Raw genomic sequence first — 21,273 nt, forward strand, 5'->3', positions numbered from 1 at the left:
ATCTGGAAGGCTGCTGTTTGCTCTGTTTAGTCAGGAGAATGGGGTTTGAATTTAAACATAAGGCTTATGGATATGATGCCTGACTTTACTATGTCCTTTAGCCTTTCCCCAAACTCAGAGCCACTGTTGGGTTGCCATTCCCATCATCCCTAGTCCACAGGGCAAATAATCAAAAGTAATGTGAATTGCCGTTAATGACATCTGGGGATGCAAGTTGTTGAAAGACTAAAAAGCACTAATCACTATGTAAAATAATTGTACTTGGCCCTCTGTATCCATGGATTATCAGCCCTTTGAAAGCAACCATAAGGCTGATGTGGGCTTCCATTAAAATGGGTTTGACGTCCCTACTCTATGACATTCATGGAATTTTCTTAAGTCCTCAGGCAATTTGAAGGCACATAGACACAAAAGGAAGAGGGGCCGACCAAGGGCAAGATGGATGGATGGTGTCCTTGAAGTGACTGGATTGACCTTGAAGGAGCTGGGGGTGGTGACGGCTGACAGGGAGCTCTGGCCCATGACTGGTCCATGAAGTCACAAAGAGTCAGAAACAACTGAATGAATGAACAACAACTGACACAAACATAAATATTCCCTTATGAACCGGCCATGTTTTGAGATCTTTTAGTGAGGCCTTTCAATCTGTCTGTTCCCTAAAGTAGACTCATAGAAACATAGAGTTGGAAGAGACCTCATGGGCCTTCCAGCCAACCCCATTCTGCAAAAAGCAGAAAAATCACATTCAAAGCACCCTCAACAGATGGCCATCCAGCCTCTACTTAAAAGCCTCCAAAGAAGAAGCCTCCATTACACTCTGGGGCAGAGAGTTCCACTACTAAACAGCTCTCACAGTTAGGAAGTTCTTTTCTTGTAGTTTGAATATCTTCTTCTACTACTATAAATTGATTATAAGTTTTCTACAGGCTTTATTGATGCTACAATTGAACAATATAATATTTGTAATGAATGCATACAATTCAATACAACTTTTTTCTCTTCTAAATTATTTTTGGCGCTTTTTGAGGATAAGTATGAGATTAAAAAAAATAGCAACATCTACAAGCGTTGTAGCATCTTACAGGCTAACATTTTGTTTGGGATGAGCTTTTGTGGGTTGAAACATACTTCATAGTTATGCCAAACAAAATGTATTTATCTTTAAGGGACCACAATATTCTTTTTCTCTCTCTTGGAAATATGGACACAACCATCATCTGAAAATAGTCTTGGTAAGAACGAAAATAATAAAACCTAGAAGAGCAATGTGCAAACTACTGAAAGGGATGTAAAATTTATTGCATTTCCCTGAATCCTCGGGAGAGTCACAGTTGGCCTTTCAAAGGGCAGGCATTTAGGAAGGAAGTCATTGAGTGCTTAAGCAAAGTGTTAATTTTATTGCACAGCCTAAAAATAGATACAGGGGCAATGAGGGTCTGGTGGATGGCGGAACGCATTGGCCGCTGTGACCCAAAAGAAAGCCAAGCGCAACACTCCTTATCTGCCTTGCATTTTCTGTCCTTACTGTGGGTCTTGTTACCGCTCCGAATATCCTGAAAGGGGAAGAAAAGCACATTCTCCAAAATTTAATATTGAGGCACAGTAGGCGACTAACTGTACCTGCCCACTGCCTACTATCGGCTCAGTTGGATCTCTTGTTTTTGGCTGGCTGGGCTCTGCTGTAGTAATTGTTTTGGCAAAGATCTCTTCTCTACAATAAACCATTTGCAGGAAATCAAATGCAGTCTTTACCCATTGTGCCTTCTCAGCAGAAAGATAACAGGGGTTTTTGATGAAGGAGGACTCTAAAAGGAAAGGTAGCCTTTGAACGACCTTCAAAAACTACAGAGAAAGGTGTAGTCCTAGCTCTCCTTTTTTTTTTTTTAAGCTTCAATGTCACGTCCTGCTTCAGAAAGGCTGAGGAAGAAGAATGGCATGGGATCTGAAGCACACGCCCTATTATTCTCATTTCACTTCAGTTGGTGGTTGAGGAAGTCTGCAAATGATTACATTCCCTGAAGCGATCCAATCCAAAAAACTACCTCTCCCAGCCATAAAATGTCAAGAAAACAAACAAACTTGACTGTGTTTAATTGAATGAGTGCGTTGAAAATGCAATCTGCTTGTCAACAAGTTTTGAATTGTTGATTGTACATCATTTTGGATAGCTTTTTTTTTTTTTTTGGTTGTGTCAGGAGCAACTTGAGAAACTGCAAGTCGCTTCTGGTGTGAGAGAATTGGTGCTTATATACCGCCATTCTCAGCCCTTTAAGGGCAACTCATTGTGCCTCAATGTTCCTTTTCTCACCATTAATCCTCCTGCATAAACTTTTACAGTAACAGTAATTTTAAAAAATGTATTCTCCAGGAATTGCACAAATGTCAGTATATTACCAATTTGCTCTAGCTGTATTTTCACTGTAGTGCTGTACCAACATACCTTTATCAAAAAGAAAGGGTAGTTTGGAAAGCCTGGGTGAGTTGGTCACAGACATGGTCAAAGGGGGATGCATGCCATCTCTCAGGGTTACTTTGCTTTTCCTGCATGGCAAGGGTTGGACTAGATGGCCCATATGGTCACTTCCAACTTTATGATTCTATGCAGCCCACCTAGCTATGGCCTTGTCTCTGTAATTGAGGTCTGAGCAGAGTTGGCTCCAGTTTGGAACTTCTGCCCTGGGCTTTTGCTGCATCCTGTCATTCTTTCCGTGACTCTGTCCAGCTTACTTGGATGTAGTAGCAATATTCCAAGTAACACTGAGCCACTGGGTCTAGTCAACCTTTGAATTGCTCACAGTGCTGCAGAGTGAGCACATAGGCTATTGCCATGGCAATTAGAGTGGAATCATAACACCATCACTGTGTAGTGTGAAAGGACCCTCAATCTCTGCAAGAGGAAACAACCCATCGGTAATTACGGGTAAACTGAAGATGATTGTGTGGGTTATTGCTTGTATGGCAATTTGTGGAATGGAAACTGAACTATAGAGAAAACTCCCGCTCACTGTGTTTTTTTTTAAACGTAGGAGTTATTTGAACTATTAGGATAACACATAGACCTACTTATTCCTGGAAACCAACTGCCCTGTTTTGTTATGACTGAAACCTTCCCTCTGTTCCCATGTCTCTTTCCATCTGTTTGGGTCTTTAGATCTGAGTTACAAGGATTCAGGAGGAACATTGCCTTAGCAGTAGTGCAAAGCATCCCCAAGACCTTTGAGTAGGATTTGCATGACCTTTGTTATTGTTCTAGAACATAAATAGTTTGTTTGATGGGGTAAAATGTTTTCTTCCTCTCCACAATTATACCAACTTTCTATGCAGGACAGCTGAAAACGTCTTGGGAATTGAGATCAGACTGAGGGTATGTTAGTCACCTTTTACATTTTGGCCCTTATGATGAGTTTCAAATTATAACCATATGCAACAAAACAATAACAATGTGAGTAAAATTACACTGCACCAAAGTACTTGTTCCAAGTTTCTAAAGGCAAGGAGAGAAGGTCACTCATAGAATCATAGAATCATAGAATCATAGAATCAAAGAGTTTTTTTTTTTAACAATACAATAAGCCTTTATTGGCATAATATGGCAGAGAGTATAAAAAATAGTACACATAATAAAAAAGGGCTTCTCGTTTGCTACACATTCAGTTTGCAGACTTCATTCAGGAATCTTGCCACTGAAAGGCAGCAGCTAAAGTCCTGGCAATTTAAAAGCAAAATCACTTTGTCAGAATCGCTGCGGTTCTTCAGTGAGTCTAAAACTTGTGTTAGCAGGCTGGATCTTAGCTCCTGGTAGAGTGGACAGTGCAGGAGAATATGCGGAATGGAGTCCAGCTGTCCTGTGCTGCAGAGGCAGACCCTCTTGTCGCTCGGGAGGCCGTTGAGTCTTCCTCTATGGAGCGGCGACGGCATGATGTTAAATCTAGCCAGCATGTAGGCTCTTCTGTAAGAGGGGTTGGTGAGCTCCGTGATGTAAAAGGCTGGATTTCCCAGTGTGTATGGAATTGCCAAGTTAATAGGTGAGCAGGATTTGTTTGCCAAGCTCAACAATTGGTTGTGGTCCCTTTCTAGCAGCCTCCTTTTGATGAGGGTAAAAATCTCGGGAAAAGATAGTAGGGTCAGGAAATCGCTGTCGTATCGCTTCTCGGCCTTTTGAATCAAAGAGTTGGAAGAGACCTCATGGGCCATCCAGTCCAACCCCCTGCCAAGAAGCAGGAATATTGCATTCAAATCACCCCTGACAGATGGCCATCCAGCCTCTGCTTAAAAGCTTCCAAAGAAGGAGCCTCCACCACACTCCGGGGCAGAGAGTTCCACTGCTGAACAGCTCTCACAGTCAGGAAGTTCTTCCTAATGTTGAGATGGAATCTCCTCTCTTGTAGTTTGAAGCCATTGTTCCGCGTCCTAGTCTCCAAGGAAGCAGAAAACAAGCTTGCTCCCTCCTCCCTGTGGCTTCCTCTCACATATTTATACATGGCCCTCATCATATCTCCTCTCAGCCTTCTCTTCTTCAGGCTAAACATGCCCAGTTCCCTAAGCCGCTCCTCATAGGGCTTGTTCTCCAGACCCTTGATCATTTTAGTCGCCCTCCTCTGGACTCCTTCCAGCTTGTCAATATCTCTCTTGAGTTGTGGTGCCCAGAATTGGACACAATATTCCAGATGTGGTCTAACCAAAGCAGAATAGAGGGGTAGCATTACTTCCTTAGATCTAGACACTATGCTCCTATTGATGCAGGCCAAAATCCCATTGGCTTTTTTTGCCGCCACATCACATTGTTGGCTCATGTTTAACTTGTTGTCCACGAGGACTCCAAGATCTTTTTCACTCCTTTGAAAACTTTCCCCAAAACTTCTATCTGAAATCACACAAGCACTTCCTAACTCTTCTGTTAGCTTCATATTTTTGTGGGACTTGAGAAATGAAATAAAAATGTATGGGATCTGATTATTTGCCTAGCACTCAAGCTGCACAGCTGAAAGCAGAGTCACACATCAAGAATATTTTTCCTGCTATTATCTAAAATACTTTGTACTTTATGATTTATTTGTTTACTGGTTTTATCTAACTTCTGTGCCACGTTTCCCACAAAAGCTCACACAGAGATCTCACACAGAAGATGGAGTGAACATATTTTCTGTTACTCCAGAACATAGATTATGAACCAATGGATTCAAGATACAAGGAAACACTTTTCATCCAAAGCAGTGGTTCACAACCTGCGGGTCCCCAGATGTTTTGACCTTCAACTTCCAGAAATCCTAACAGCTGGTAAACTGATTGGGATTTCTGGGAGTTGTAGGTCAGTGAGAACCACTGACCTAAAGATTAGGAAGAGCATCTTGACTGTAGGAACTGTTTGAAAGTGGTAGAGACTGCTGGGGCAGAAGTAGGCTTTCTTGTTTGGAGATCTGTAAATCTGTAAATAGACGTTGGATGGGCATCTTTTAGAAGTGCTCTAGTTGTGTTTTCCTAATTAACATGGCTCTTGTGTATCCTCCCAATTTTTAAAGTTCTATTATTCAAAAGAGGGTCTATTTTTCGAACTGATCCAGTGTCCTGGGTACTTTCATTTAGCCTTATCTGCAAATTCTAAAGTTGAGGGAATGGAAAAGCAGGCATGTTTTCCTCTAGATAGTCTGAGATTAGATGTAACCATATCTAGATGTAGTCATAGGTCTTAGCATGTGCAGTGCGAACGCATGAGGCATTTGGCTCTTGCTGATACTATGCATGTCCTAGAAGTGGATGGAGATAATTCTACAACGGGAAGGGTCTAGCTATGCAATGTGCAGAACAATCTCCCTCCTTCTCTAAATGGAAAAATAATTACTTTGCTTTTCCAAAGACTAGTCCAGTGTTCCTAGTCATCCACTAACTACTAAGTGAGAAAGTCAAGCAGTCTGTCTTGGTTCTTGCCAAAATAGGGGTATGGGTATGGTTCCCAAACGAAGAATAGAGTTAATTCGCTTGGCTTAAGAAAGCCTCATTGTGTTGCACTCAAACTGTCTGTATCAACTACTCCTAAAAATCAAGGAAAGCAAACTCTGGTGGGAAGGTGAGGTAGATCTGGCATTCTGTACAGTAACTTCATGGGAAGTGGTATGCAGGACATGGGATTATTTAGCTCTTAGCACCAAAGTATATACTTTACTGCTGACAGAAGAGTTATCCCACCGACAATGATGTTTATGAGATTACTCATTTGAGTCACACTGTGATTAAATAATTGGCAGCCTCCAAACCCAACTCTGCTATTAAGGGGCAGGACGCAGAACTCTGAGAACAGAAGCTCTAGTTCTCCTTTCAGGGGGTTTGAGTCAGTCTGCAGTTGAAACGACATGACAATAGAACTGCTTTGACTGTATTTCTACAAATTCCCATGGAAAAGGGTATATTTTGAATGTCTGCATTAAAAACAGTGCCAAACCCAGAACTGTCTTGTGTATGATAAGTTAGCACAAGAGGTGATGAAGTCCAGCTTAGTGTTATGGGTATTAACTGGATTCAGTAGAACATAAGGATGCCATTCTATATTATCTTTAGAGTAAATCTCATTAAACACTTCTGAATTTATAGAAACACACTTTCATATGAGAAAATGGCAATCAAAATGTTTTTATTTGATCCCTTTCTCAAAAGGAGAGACTCAAGGTGTCCCCCAATATGATTACTTAGGAAATATGCATAAATAAGAGGGCAAAACAACAACATTAAAACAAAATTTAAAAACTATAGAAGGTACAGCAATATTTGACAGTTAGCTCTCCATATGTACAAATTCTGCTATGAGTTTTCCAGACTGCGTGGCCATGTTCCAGAAGCATTCTCTCCTGACGTTTTGCCCACATCTATGGCAGGCATCCTCAGAAGTTGAGGGGTCTGTTGAAAACTAGCCAAGTGAGGTTTATATATCTGTGGAATGTCCAAGGTGGGAGAATGAAAGATATATAAACCCACCCTGATCATTCCACAGATATATAAACCCCTTTTCCTACTTCCAACAAACCTCACTACCTCTGAGGATGCTTGCCATAGATGCAGGTGAAACGTCAGGAGAAAATGCCTCTAGACCATGGCCATATAGCCCGAAAAAACCTACGACAACCCAGTGATTCTGGCCATGAAAGCCTTCGACAATACACAGATATATAAACCCCACTTGTCTAGTTTCCAACAGACCTCACAACCTCTGAGGATGTGTGCCATAATTGTGGGCAAAATGTCAGGAGAGAATGCTTTTGGAACATAGCCATACAGCCCGGAAAACTCACAGCAACCCAGTGATTCCGGCCATGAAAGCCTTCAACAACACATCACCCATGACATCGAAATATTTTAAAATTCCCAAAAGCAAGTCTTGAATTTGACATTTTATATAAGAGACACCATTTTACTATGCCATTGTATATAATGGGATGATTATACATGGATTAGAAATCTGGAACCAAACCTTAACAGATAATGCCATGTGAAGTACAGCACCTGTGCATTAAAAGCTTCTTCAGCCTTTAGTCAGTTGCCAACGTCTTTTGTTAAAACACTATCTAGGGAAACCTCCGCCTTTTGCCTTTCGCCTACCATGACGTGTAGGGTCCTTGCTGCCCTTGGGAACCAGACCCAGATTTAGAGCAAATGCCCTGCTTTCTGGCTGCCAAACTATTTTCTGCACATCCTGCCAAAAACATTCTGAATGACCCCTGGGCAACCTTCCTCAGAATCATGAACCATAGTGACAGTGGAGTGGAAAATCAGAGTGACCCCGCACCTCTCCCATCACCTTCCTAATCCTATTAGAAAGAACAATTCATCACTTCCCACTTATGCCTTTGCTTGATTCCCAGCTCTTTTTCTTTCTTTCTCAGGGCCCTGCATGTATTATGGTTCCAAACCTTTCAACCATTATGGATGGCTCATATTGTGACACCTGCAACTACCATAGCTTTTTAAATAGTGTTTATTTTAACTGTTGTAATTCGACTTGAGATCCAGACTCTGGTGGTAAAGGCAGGCAGACAATCAGCTAACCCATCAATCAATAATAGATCAGAGACATGATTGAACAGGATGAATATAAGTTTCTCAACTCCCTATCTCTATCCACTTGCCACACATTGGTTTTTTGGGCAATATATCTGACTTATCTACCTATGTTCAATGTATTGCCAAACTGTTGTTGTTGTTGTCATTGTTGTTGTATGTCTTCAAGGCATTTCAAACGTATGGCAACCCAGAGTTAAATCTATCACAGGATTTTCCAGGGCTGAGATTGTGCAATTCATCCAACGCCATACAGTGGGTTTCCCATAGCCAAGCAGGGAATCGAATCATGGTCTCCAGAGTTGTGCAGATACAACTGCACCAGGAGCTCCAATTTTGTTTGCTTTGCATTGAATGTTTGTTGTAGTCCTAAGTTTCAGGGTCTCTCCAGATAGGTGGCATCTTTTGGCTGCAATCATAGGGCAAGCCACCTGTCAATTATAGTTAGGTTCCCTGATCCCGCCCCCTTTTTGGGGGTTTTGGAGGGAATAGAAGCCAATTTGGGTTCAGTCCACACAGAGAAGCCTTTCATGCAGGACATAATACCAAGAGCTCCTGTAGAAAGCTTTGTCTTCTACGGCTTGGCCGTGGAGATATACAGCCTACAGCCTGACCAGGGTGAGTCAGCCATCACAGAAGCCTGAATTCTTTTGCCCTGGAAGTCTACAAAGCTCTGCTTGGTAAGGGTCACTCGCGGAAGCCAGAAGTAGTTGGTACCGGGTGTAGGGGCTCCACGCCAACAGAGGCAAAGAAAGACTGCCCAGATTAGAAGTTAAGGATTTCCCCATTAGCTAGTATAAGTTATGAAGATAGTGCCTGTTCCCTGTGGACAAGATTGAGAGAGCCAACAGACTGTTAAGAAAGCTTTAAAGTACCTGTTTGTTTTCATCAATAAAGAACTTTGTTGAACCTTTAAGCATTCTAGAGACTGTGTTTTAAGGAAATCCAAAGGCCTTTAATCTGAGGCAGCCCCGGCGTCCCGTTGGGCACACAGAATTTATGTCCTGTCTACAGTCTGATGCACAGGCCCAGCGTGCGACAGCACAAGAGTCATAGTCAACACTTAAACCACTATAGTAGATTGGTCCTAAGGACAGACAAATCTGTCTGTGTTACTGTGCTCAATCTATATCAGTGGAGATGTCCTCCAGTTTATGATTATGAATCAGTGATAACAATCTGTTGACTCAGCCTTCTCCATAAATGATGTTATTTATAATCTGAGTGTGATGGGACTTGCATTAAAACCCATCTAAATCCCCACCTCCCATTATTATCTTGCATGTCAGTTCCTTTGTGAGTCAGCATAGATTAGCTATACTTCTAATTTGTAGTCTAAATGTGTATTTAAATGTCTGAAGATAGGTGTCTTCAGTCTTCTCCGGCTACAATTCAGTCACAAGTCAGCATTTAAGGCGTCTCTAGGAGATATCTATGTAGCAATAACATATCATTGCAACCACTGCACAGACACCTCCAAAAACAATAACCAATCACCTCCTCCCCAACTCTGTAACATCAGTACAGGTATCATTTGGTGCATTTAGTACAACCCTATGATTAGAGAGAATGAAGTGTCTGTTGGTGGGGCAGGAGAAGGAAGATGTGGGAGCGCAGAGCTTTGTGAACCAAATAGCATGCTCTGTACCTTGTTGGCTATTCTGCTGTCCTTAGGTTGGATGGCTGGCTTCTTAATTAGGTTGAGTGTTTGGCCCCTCAATTATGTCAAAGCAAGATTCACCTCTACAGGGAATGGGAGATGCCATTTTTCATCTTCCAGTTGCTGTCCTCAAAAATTTTGGACCATCTCTGTCCAGAAGATGTGATGTCATAACACTGGAACTTTCTCTGGCTCTGAAAATAGTATCTAGTGGAGGACAATTTGGGGAAAGAGATGTTAAGCAGTGACAATGGTGTCGGAATCTGCTCCTAAGCACATCTCGTGGAGTCTATCCAAAATAAATCCAGTAAGGCTTTACTTAGGAGAAGACCTCATTCTCGGTTTTACAGCTCTTATACTAAGAACAGCAACTTTATGGCTCACGTGAGCAATGGCTCTTGACATGGGTTTCAGAAATATATTCATATTATTAAAAATATCATAGGAGTGTCATGATGCATACACTTTGCACATTTTCCATGCATGACAGTTGCATGCATGTGCCACTATGGCATGGTCTTTATGATCTCAGGGGTTCTTAGTACAAATCTCAGCCCATCTCCACATTACATGCATATTGATACATAGGAGGCTATTGGGAACTTTTTAAAATCATGTCAGAAGCGACTTGAGAAACTTGAAACACCTGGATGTGTTACTATCCTGTGGGAGGCCTTTCTCATGTCAGGTCAGCAGTTCAGCCAACACAAGGGTTTAACCCATTGCGCCACCGCGGCTTCCTGTTGGGAACTGAAATGCAGTGAAGGGAAGCTAAAGCTCATGTAGCTATGAGGAAGAGCTGGAACTATTCAAGATAGGCACAGTACAGTTTGCAGCATCTTCAATCAAAGGATCCAAAAGCAAGCAAGATACTAATCTCTGAGGGCAGCAACTGGAACACCAAAGGAATTGAGCCAGGAAACTTCACTTTGTACAGTCAAACTACTGGTCGAATCAAGACCAGACAAGACCAATATACTGCACATATTACCTGGTACACTGGCACTGCGTTATTGCCACCATACAGACTGTGCTAGAGAGAAGCAACAACCCACTCAATGGCTCCTTTTTCTGGGAGCAAGGTCTCCGATGTCAGGTTGTCTTTTTTCCTGGTACCTTGCAAGAAATTATTTGTGTTGTCGAAGGCTTTCATGGCCAGAATCACTGAGTTGCTGTGAGTTTTCCAGGCTGTATGCCCATGTTCCAGATGCATTCTCTCCTAATGTTTTGCCCACATCTATGGCAGGCATCCTCAGAGGTTGTGAGGTCTGTTAGAAACTAGACAAGTGGGGTTTATTTATCTATGCAATGTTCAGGATGGAACAAAAAACGTTTGTCTGTTGTAGGCAAATGTGAATATCGCAATTGGCCAGCTTAATTAACATTTAATGGCCTTGCAGCTTCAAAGCCTGGTTGCTTCCTCCCTGGGGGAATCCTTTGTTGGGAGGTGTTAACTGGCCCTGATTGTGAAGAGAGGGAAATTCCAGAGAAGAAAGAATCAGGGCCAGTTATTTATTTATCATGTCAGGAGCAAACCAAATGGTTGTATTGTATTTTTTAAAAACCACAAAGTTTGCAAGCTTGGCATTCTATTAAATGTCCTTTGAACAGTAGCTGGCCACTTGGAGTGCCTCTGGTGTTGCTATAAGAAGGTCCTCATTGTGCATGTGGCAGGGCTCAGGTTGCATTGTAGTAGGCAGTCGGCCAGTTAATACCTACCAACAAAGGATACTCCCAGGCAGGAAGCAACCAGACTTTGAAGCTGCAGGCCCATTAAATGCTAATCAAGCTGGCCAATTGCAACATTCGCCCTTGCCTCAAACAGACAAGAGTTCTTTGTCCCATCCTGAACTTTCCACAGGTATATAAATCCCACTTTCCTAGTTTCCAGCAGATGTCAAAACCTCTGAGGATGCCGCCATAGATAGGGGCGAAATGTCAGGTGAGAATGCTTCTGGAACATAGCTATACAGCCCGGAAAACTCATAGCAACCCAAGGAATTCTTTGCTTATTGGTAAATGTTGATAGGTAGCTTCCTTTCCTCCCCATGTGATTTCAAATGCATGTTTGCTTAAAATCTCCTTTCTATAATTCATAAACTTGTTCTCCCCAAACTACTTTTTCATTTTTGGTCACTTTCATTTTTCTGTTCTAAAAATTTTTGTGGGATCCCGTAAAGTATTGCGTGTTTCAATAGCAGCCTTTCCAGAATATAAAATAGTAGTAGAAATGTGGGTTTGCTCTTTGCATCCCAAGCTCCATTCTTAAAACTTGAAAGGGAAAACATGCCAATGGGTGGACAGAAGGGGAAGCTGGATATACTTTGTGATGTCTCATTGATTTGCAAAGATTTCTGGCTCCCAGTTGTTTAAAAGTAACAACATGATAATGACTCCTTTCCTGCCGTAATTATACTGCCAAAACGAAGGGGGGAAAGTTGGAGTGGATTTAGTACAGGAAAACAGTGAGCTCTGTTTAGTTTTGGTACTCAAGAGAACTGCCTGGGGTGAGATTTCTTTTATGTTTCTGCTTAGGCACCAGTTCCTGGTTTGTGGGTCTTAGCATTGTACTCACAAATTAAAACAGAACCTACAAGGCTAAAGTTGAACCAGCGCGAATGTTTTTGTCCCGTGGCATCATTAATATTCTATGTGGAAACATTCAACTGTGCGCTTGGTGTATTTTTGCATTCCAGGGAGCAGAAGATCCAAGGGGCTTTTCACCCCTGCATTTCCAAGAACAGACCCACCTACTTGCTTGTGATGGAATTGGCAGCACCTCCATCCTCATTAACTGGCTGGCTGCTGGGTCCCAAAAGGGGTTTGGCACCTCTTGGGTTGCCAGCGAGCAGCCACGCCAAAGACCCAGGAGACATGAATCAAAATAGTTGTGTGATGTCATAATGGGAATGTTGCTCTGGCCAATTGGTGCCAGGAATTGTCTGCTCAGGGGTGGTTTCCTTTTACAGTCTTTTTAAAAGGGACATCACGCCAAGCTGCACATGGCAGTTCCCTTCAGGGGATCTCGTGCTCACTTCGCCCATTCAGTGTTTTATTTAAATCGAGGCCAGCCGAGTGTCATCCAGCCACAGCACTTTTCTGCTGAAGCGGATCAGCTTCTTGCAAAATTCTCCTTTGACAGCTGAGCAAGCTGCTGCTGCTTCCTTCCTTTTTCTTTTTTCCTTCCTTCCTTCCTTTTCCGCTCTCTCTTCTAGAATATTAAACTATTGCTAGTTGGAAGGGGTGTTCAGCTGCTCCTGATATCAACAGATGTTGGCTGAACAGTGTATTACTACTGAGTCTTGGGAATGTGTTATTTGCCGGCTGCTCTTGCCACAACTTTTTGATGGTAAGGCACAAACTTCTTTGGGCTCAGATATCTGAATCAGAGCTTAACTCTTGTTATTAGTCACTTTGATCATCTATGACTACTTTTTCCCTTCTTCTTGGATTGATTTAACCATTTTCATTCCGCCAACCAGTGTTGACTGTTGGCGTCTTTCCCCTCCGCGTCCACCTGTGGAACATACTTGCTTTCGGATACAGGGTATGAGTGACGGCTGTCGGTGCTTACGCCTGTTGTAGCCCATGAAGCGGTTTGGCAGCCTCAGAGGAAGCAAGAAGCGAAAGGACCAAGGCCGGAGCTCCGAGAGGCGCAAATCGGAACCCCATGGCCTTCTAGGTAGGCAAGTTCTGCCTTGCACCTTCAAAACCTGGATGATTGCATGCTGGAGTAGAATTGGGAAATGTTGAGCAGATGGATGGATTGTGGATTCAGCGGTTGATGGGTTGTGGGTGGCTTTTGAAGGCAGCTGTATGCAGTGGTTCCCAAACTTTGGTCCTCCAGGTGTTTTGGACTTCAACTCCCTCAATTCCTAACACCTGGTAAGTTGGCTGGATCTGAACCCCATGGCCTGTTAGATATGCAAGTTCTGCCTTGCACCTCAAAAACCTGGATGATTGCATGCTGGAGTAGAATTGGGAAATGTTGAGCAGATGGATGGATTGTGGATTCAGCGGTTGATGGGCTGTGGGTGGCTTTTGAAGGCAGCTGTATGCAGTGGTTCCCAAACTTTGGTCCTCCAGGTGTTTTGGACTTCAACTCCCTCAATTCCTAACACCTGGTAAGTTGGCTGGATCTGAACCCCATGGCCTGTTAGATATGCAAGTTCTGCCTTGCACCTTAAAAACCTGAATGATTGCATGCTGGAGTAGAATTGGGAAATGTTGAGCAGATGGATGGGTTGTGGATTCAGTGGTTGATGGGCTGTGGGTGGCTTTTGAAGGCAGCTGTATGCAATGGTTCCCAACCTTTGGTCCTCCAGGTGTTTTGGACTTCAGCTCCCACAATTCCTAACACCTGGTAAGTTGGCTGGGATTTCTGGGAGTTGAAGTCCAAAACACTTGGAGGACCAAAGGTTGAAAACCACTGGATAAGGTTTACCAAGCAGTATGTCTGCTCAAACCCAAGTTCCATTACATTCATTAATTCTTATTCCTGGAAAAGTGGGTATACGATTGCAGCCTTAAGTGTCCTTCTGCAGTGCCAAGAAAATAATTCTCTCTTCACCCTCTCATGAGAAAAAAAATCCATCCTAAATTTGCTTTGTAACATTTCATTTAGGAGTACTGAACAATGCTCTCTTGGCCTGTTGAAAATCAATTTCAGTTAAACAGATGAAATCAATATCGGCCAAGATACATAGGCAGGCAAATGACAAGGGCATATCATATGTATCTTTTTAAAAAATGCATTGTAAGCCAAGGATGGTTGTGGTTCAGTCACCATTCTCCTTAAACTAGGAATTATCAGGGAAGTTCAAGAGTAGTTTGATGGCTCAGTGCTTTGCTGCAGAACCGATGGATCCAAGTTGCACCAATGAGCTTTCTATTCTGCTGAATACCTGATCTTAAGAGATGCAAACAACTATAGCAAGGTCACTAACAATAGTAAAGGGAGGCATCTCAACCCTAAAAACACACCAAGTAGAACGATGCGTAATAGCAAAATTATTTGAGATTACATTCCATTACTAGTTTTGTTTTTGTTTATGAATCTAGGTTTGTTGGGTTGTGCAGCAATATCAGGGACCACCCCAAGATTATAACTACAACAGTTTGTGGTTTTTTTGCGCAATGGGTTAAACCCTTGTGCTGGCTGAACTGCTGACCTGAATATCGGCGGTTTGAATCCATGAGAAGGAGTGAGCTCCCGTCTGTCAGCCCCCCAGCTTCCCATGCAGAGACCTGAGAGAAACCTCCCACAGGATGGTAACACCTCCAAGCATCCCCTGAACAATGTCCTTGCAGACGGCCAATTCTCTCACACCAGAAGCAACTTGCAGTATATTTACAATTAGCTTCTGACATTCTTAAAAAAGCTACAACAGTGAGATAGATTCACACTCTTGTGTTCATTCCCAACTATAATCTTGGTACAATGTGTCCTCCCTTCTGTTTTATAAACTTTTTGAAGTTTTCTAAGTATCAGATCTGTGGATGCTCTGGTTCTATCACATACAATAGCATAATAAAATTGTATCTCTTATATAAAATGTCAAAATCAAAGTTTGCCTTTTGTTTTATTTTTATATTTTTATATTTCCAAACTGGGGGTGGTTGAATGCATGGATACAGAATCTGTGGATACAGAGAGCCAACTGTAATGCACCAAGATTAAAATGTGTGCATGTTTACACTCTTAATAAACCAGACATGAAAAGAAAAAGGGATGAGGCATAAAGAGAGAAGTGGGGACTGATGGCTGGGTCAGGCGCATCTAGTCCTTGCCATTGTATTCTTTTAGGAAGCAGGGATTACTACTGGTGACAAGATCCAGAGTTTCAAGATGCTCTGTCAATTACTTGTCCCTTGTGGGAAAGCTCCTCCATACATTTCAGTGTTCTTTAATTCTACCATGTATATCAATAAGGTTGCCACTGATTTAGCAGCTTTGTCAGTCACTACCGGGCCACTGAAGGTTTTGCGTGCCGGAAATTGTGATTTTGCACAAGTTCTTGTATCTTGATCTGAATGTTTTAGGTGCTGTCACAGCCATTTTTGTAACTGGATCCTAAATTAAGGTATTCTTTGATATGGAGAAAAATGTCACCTCATAATGAGCAACCCAAGACCATGTTTTTTCTTCTTCTAAAATGTATTCCCTTTTTACACATTTCTCACTTTTTGCCGGAATATATTACAAGCCTCAGCAATGTATAGATTTCCAAGACAATATGTACTCTGCCTGTTGCAAGTCAGAGGAACTGTGAAATTAAAGTGTTCACAGGGAAATGTTTCTCTAGGCTACACTTTTCTACACCACTTAGGTGTTTCAGAACACTTAGACTCTAAAGTTAAATGAATAAGGTGAGCTGCAGTTTCTTATATAGAGACACGGTATCAGAATAGCATGATGTACAATGTGTTCCTTAAAGTTTAAGGTGGTTTGAACACATCTAGTTGTTGTGTAAGCACATCAGCTCCTTGCTGCTTTTTATTATTGTGAGTATTTGTTCCAGGCAAGAAGAGAGTAATATCTCTGCATTACTGTGCATTTTTCAGGCTGTATGGCCATGTTCCAGAAGCATTTTCTCCTGACGTTTCACCCACATCTATGGCAGCCATCCTCAGAGGTTGAGTGGTCTGTTGGAAATTAAGTAAATGAGGTTTATATATCTTTGGGATGTCAAGGGTGGGAGAGAGAACACTTGTCTGCAAGAGGCACATGTGAATGTTGCAATTGGCCACCTTGATTAGCACTTAATGGCCTTGCAATTTCAAGGCCTGGATTTGGCGTTAACTCAGTTACTGCTTTCAGAAGGGTCTGTGCCATTCAGGGAGTTTGTGCTATCTGTCAGGGTAATCCCCCCACCAAAGGGGGGAAAACCATTTAAAAATGGTAAAGCAGCAACAACAGCAGTAGCAGCAGTTCAGCAGATCAGAAGCTTCTAGTGCCAGCAGTAGAGTGACTGGACCTAAGCAATACAAGAGCAGAGTCAAACTTTAAAAGTTATTAAAAAAACCTTTCATGTCCAGAATCACTGGGTTGCTGTGAGTTTTCCGGGCTGTATGGCCATGTTCCAGAAGCATTCTCTCCTTACATTTTGCCCATATTTATGGCAGGCATCCTAAGAGGTTGTGAGGTCTGCTGGTAACTAAACAAGTGAGGTTTATATATTTGTGGAATGTCCAGGATGAGAGAAAGAACTCTTGTCTGCTTGAGGCAAGTGTGAATGCTCCTATTGGACATCTTGACTAGCATTGAATGGCCTTGCAGCTTCAAAGCCTGGGTGCTTCCTGCCTGGGGGAATCATTTGTTGGGAAGTGTTAGCTGGCCCTGATTGTTTCCTGTCTGGAATGCCCCTGTTTTCTGAGTGTTGCTCTTTTTTTACTGTCCCGATTTTAGAGTTTTTTAAAATACTGGTAGCCAGATTTTGTTCATTTTCATGGTTTCCTCCTTTCTGTTGAAATTATCCACATGCTTCTTGTGGATTTCAATGGCTTCTCTGTGTTGTCTGACATGTGACCATGCAGTCCGAAAAACACACAGCAACCTAGTGATTCTGGCCAGGAAAGCCTTCGACAACACATTTAATATCTCTGCCCTTTAAAGGACACCATCTGTTCAGAGGTAGGTTGAATGACACTTACGAAGGATATGAAAGTGAAAAAAGGTTTCCTCTGATGAACCCAGCCTGACTGAGTGAAGTCTTTGCCATGCAGCTGTCAAAACATCTGGGGAACATCTTGTTCATCCCCACAACAAGTGTAAAAAGACCCACCTGCTCATGCAGATGTCCAGCTGTAGATTCCAGTGTCAGCCCAAACTCAACATTTGGAAACTGTGTCGATCGTGTTTCTCCTCCTTTCCTTGACCAGTTGAGGCTGACTTCTTCCTTGGCTGCTCTGGGCTCAAAAGGTCAGGTGAAACTCTTCGTGCTGTGGTTGCTGGGTATTTGCCAAAATCAGCCCAGATAGACTAATTGCACCCAACTGTGACCACCACAAGCAAGAAAAGGTCATATCCATCAAGTCTTTTTGTCTGTGCAGCTGTGGTTGCAGCACCATGCATGAGTATGGTTTGGTATCGAGCCAAATCCTGGCTCTTATTTCTGTAGAGATAAGCTTCAAAGTACACTGGATGAAATCTCAAAAACCAGGGAGGATGACCAGGACGTCTAATGATGGGAGGCTTTCTGTATAACTACGTTTCCCTCCCTGCAAATCATAAAGTTGAGCACAATGAGCAACTATATACAAAATCGCAAGCGTCAGACTTTCCTTCTCTTTCAATATTGGTTACGTGCAGAGTCTTCACAACTCTGTTTTAACTTTAATTTTGAAGTCCTTTGATCTACGGAATCTGATACGGAGTCAAAATTCAATATTCTGGTCATTCGTTTTAAGAATGGAACAAGCATCGAGTTCAGGCATGGGCAAACTTTGGCCCTCCAAGTGTTTTGGACTCCAACTCCCACAATTCCTAACAGCCTAATGGCTGTTAGGAATTGTGGGAGTTGGAGTCCAAAGCACCTGGAGGGCCAAAGTTTGCCCTTGCCTGATCTAGTTCATATGGCAGCAAAGACAGGCATGAAAGACAGCCAGCGTGGTACACATAACATTTAACTTTCATACTAACACTGCGTAGGTCCAAGTGCAAACCCTCATCTGATATGAAGTGTTCTTGATGAGCTTAATCAAGCTAAACTGCATTATATGGAAGCATAGATGGTGTCTTAGAGAAATCTCTGCAAACAGTGAGAAACTCTAGCACAGTAGTTCTCAACCTTCCTAATATGGTGACCCCCCCCCCCCCCCCCAATACAGTTCCTCATGTTGTGGTGACCCTCATCCATAACATTATTTTCGTTGCTACTTCATATCTCTCATTTTTGCTACTTGTTATGAATCATAATGATATGCAGGATGGACCACATTTGGCACAAATACCCAATATGCCCAAATTTGAATACTGGTGGAGTTCAGTGCGGGGATTGATTTTGTCATTTGGGAAATGTAGTTGCTGGGATTTATAGTTCACCTACACTCAAAGAGCATTCTGAACCCCACCATCGATGGAATTAACCAAATTTGGCACACAGAACTCCCTTGACCAACAGAAAATACTGGAAGGGTTTGATAGGCATTGACGAGTTTTGGAGTTGTAGTTCACCTATATCTAAAGAGTACTGTGGACTCAAACAATGATGGATCTGGACCAAACTTGGCACAAATACACAATATGTCCAAATGTGAACACTGGTGGAGTAAGGGGAAAATAGGCCTTGGTATTTGGGAGTTGTATTGCTGGGATTTATAGTTCACCTACAATCAAAGAGCCCCTTGCATCCCACCAAGGATAAAATGAGGCCAAACTTCCCACATAGAACCCCCATGATCAAGAGAAAATACTGGAAAGATTTGGAAGGAATTGACAGTGATTTGGCGGAGATCTAGTTCACCCACCTCCAGAGATCACTGTGACCCCAAACAACTATGAATCTGGACCAAATTTGGCACGAATATTTATTTATTTATTTATTTACTTTACTTTACTTTACTTTACTTTACTTTACTTATATACTGCTGTTCTCAGCCTGAAGGCGACTCACAGCTGTTCACAACCAATAAAAACAGCAATAATTCAATGCAGCATATAACAACAATTAACAACTTAACACATTACCCAATCAATACACAATTACTACAATAACCAATCACAATCGTCTCATCATCAAAACATAATCCAGATTCGTCATCCATTGTTCCATACCTGTTATACCCAAACTTAAATACCAATAGATCTTCTATATACAAACATGTTACAGTATTTTTTAAAATAGAAGTTACAGAAACTTTGTGCACAAAAAATTATATATTTTTTTACATCGAACATTACCATTGTAGAAAGATCAACCACACAGCCTTAAAAAAATAAAAAGGCATTGAGATTTGCAACCTGAATTATGTAAATTTTAAAAATTTGCATGGATTTGCATCACTCTACCATTTCAGTTTGCATTGGAAGTGATTCGAGGAAAAGGTCATGGACTTGTAGGCATAATGATTCCTAGCCAGCTTTTTGGACGCCTTATCCTCTCATAAAGTTTCTCTGGAGCAGAGACACTTGAAGGCCACATATAGCTCTGAGGTGGAAGATGCCATTCACTGTCATATTTTGGTTGTATGTGGTTTCAAGTTCAGCACGATCAAAGGTCACCGGACTTTCCTCCGGTGTTTGCAAAGTGTGATGTGTTTGGTGCATACTTTATGCATTATGTACGAAGTCATGTATATTCTGTGTTCCACGTGTGCTTGGAAATGGCCATAGCTCACTTGCAGAGCACATGCTTGGCATACAGAAAGCCACAGATTCAGTATATTAACTGCTGACCTCCTAATTTATTTATTTATCATGTCAGAAGCAAACTGAAAATACAGTTATAATGTAATAATAATAATAATAATAATAATAAACTTTATTTATACCCCGCCACCATCTCCCCAATGAGGACTTGGAGCGGCTTACATGGGGCCAAGCCCAGGACATGTTATAGCAAAATCAAATCAAAACATAAACAACAAGCAACATAATCAAAATTACATAGAAAAAAGTATAAACACAGTATAGAATGTATAGAAAAACCACAAACAAAGTTAAATACTTGTCATTATGCTAAATGTATTGTTGAAGGGTTTTATGGCCGGAATCACTGGGTTGTTGTGAGTTTTCCGGGCTGTATGGCCATGTTCCAGAGGCATTCTCTCTTGATGTTTTGCCTGCATCCATGGCAGGCATCCCCAGAGGTTGTGAGGTCTGTTGGAAACTAGGAAAATGGGGTTTATATATCTGTGGAATAATGTCCAGCGTGGAAGAAAGAACTCTTTTGTGCTTGAGGCAAGTGTGAATGTTGCAAAAAAAAAAAAAACCCCTCTAAAAGAGCAATGCTCAAAAAAACATTCCAGACAGGAAATAATCAAGGCCTCTCAACAAAGGTTTCCCCCAGGCAGGAAGCAGCCAGACTTTGAAGCTGCAAAGCTATTCAATGCTCAGATGTTGTGAGGATGCCTGCCATACATTCAGGCAAAACATCAGGAGAGAATGCTTCTGGAACATGCCCATACAGCCTGGAAAACTTCTATAACTCATTATACTAAATGTCCTTTGATCAGAAGCTGGACACTTGGAGTGCCTCTGGTGTGGCTGTAAGGCCTTCCATTTGTGCATGTGGCAGGGCTCAGACTGCATTGTAGTTAGTGGCCTATGGTTAGGGTTAGGGTAAGTAGTAGAATCTTAGATTATGTGAACCACTGCTTATCAATATCACCAGTTTGATTTTGTTCTGCCTTACTTGCCTGTAAATCCAAGTGGTATTTGAGAAGTTCCCAGGCAATGTCCCATCCATATGCTTTATCAAGGCTGCAGAATCCCATGATTACCCCATGATAATGATGATGATAAAGAATGTTGCATTATGGAACTTGTTGCAATGTAGAATTTCTTTTCTTTGGCAGATTTTTATGGGCATCTTTTTCTTGTTATTTGACCAACATATTGCTCATTT

At 41.9% G+C, this 21,273-nt stretch overlaps 1 protein-coding gene across 4 annotated transcripts in view; it reads left to right on the plus strand.

The window, feature by feature from the left end:
- PRKAG2 (protein kinase AMP-activated non-catalytic subunit gamma 2) overlaps positions 1-21,273 on the plus strand; it is a 301,021-nt gene that overhangs the window by 121,579 nt on the left and 158,169 nt on the right. Inside the window, exon 1 of one of the 4 annotated variants that reach the window (XM_067470375.1) lies at positions 12,736-13,388. The exons of the other annotated variants lie outside the window; for them this stretch is intronic. Within the exon in view, the coding sequence (XP_067326476.1) occupies positions 13,295-13,388 (94 nt within the window). The 5' untranslated portion in view covers positions 12,736-13,294. Of the gene's footprint in view, positions 1-12,735; positions 13,389-21,273 lie in introns of those variants that run through there. 4 annotated transcript variants of the gene reach the window in all.

The sequence above is a fragment of the Anolis sagrei genome, chromosome 6 (assembly GCF_037176765.1).
Source record: "Anolis sagrei isolate rAnoSag1 chromosome 6, rAnoSag1.mat, whole genome shotgun sequence".
NCBI lineage: Eukaryota > Metazoa > Chordata > Lepidosauria > Squamata > Dactyloidae > Anolis > Anolis sagrei.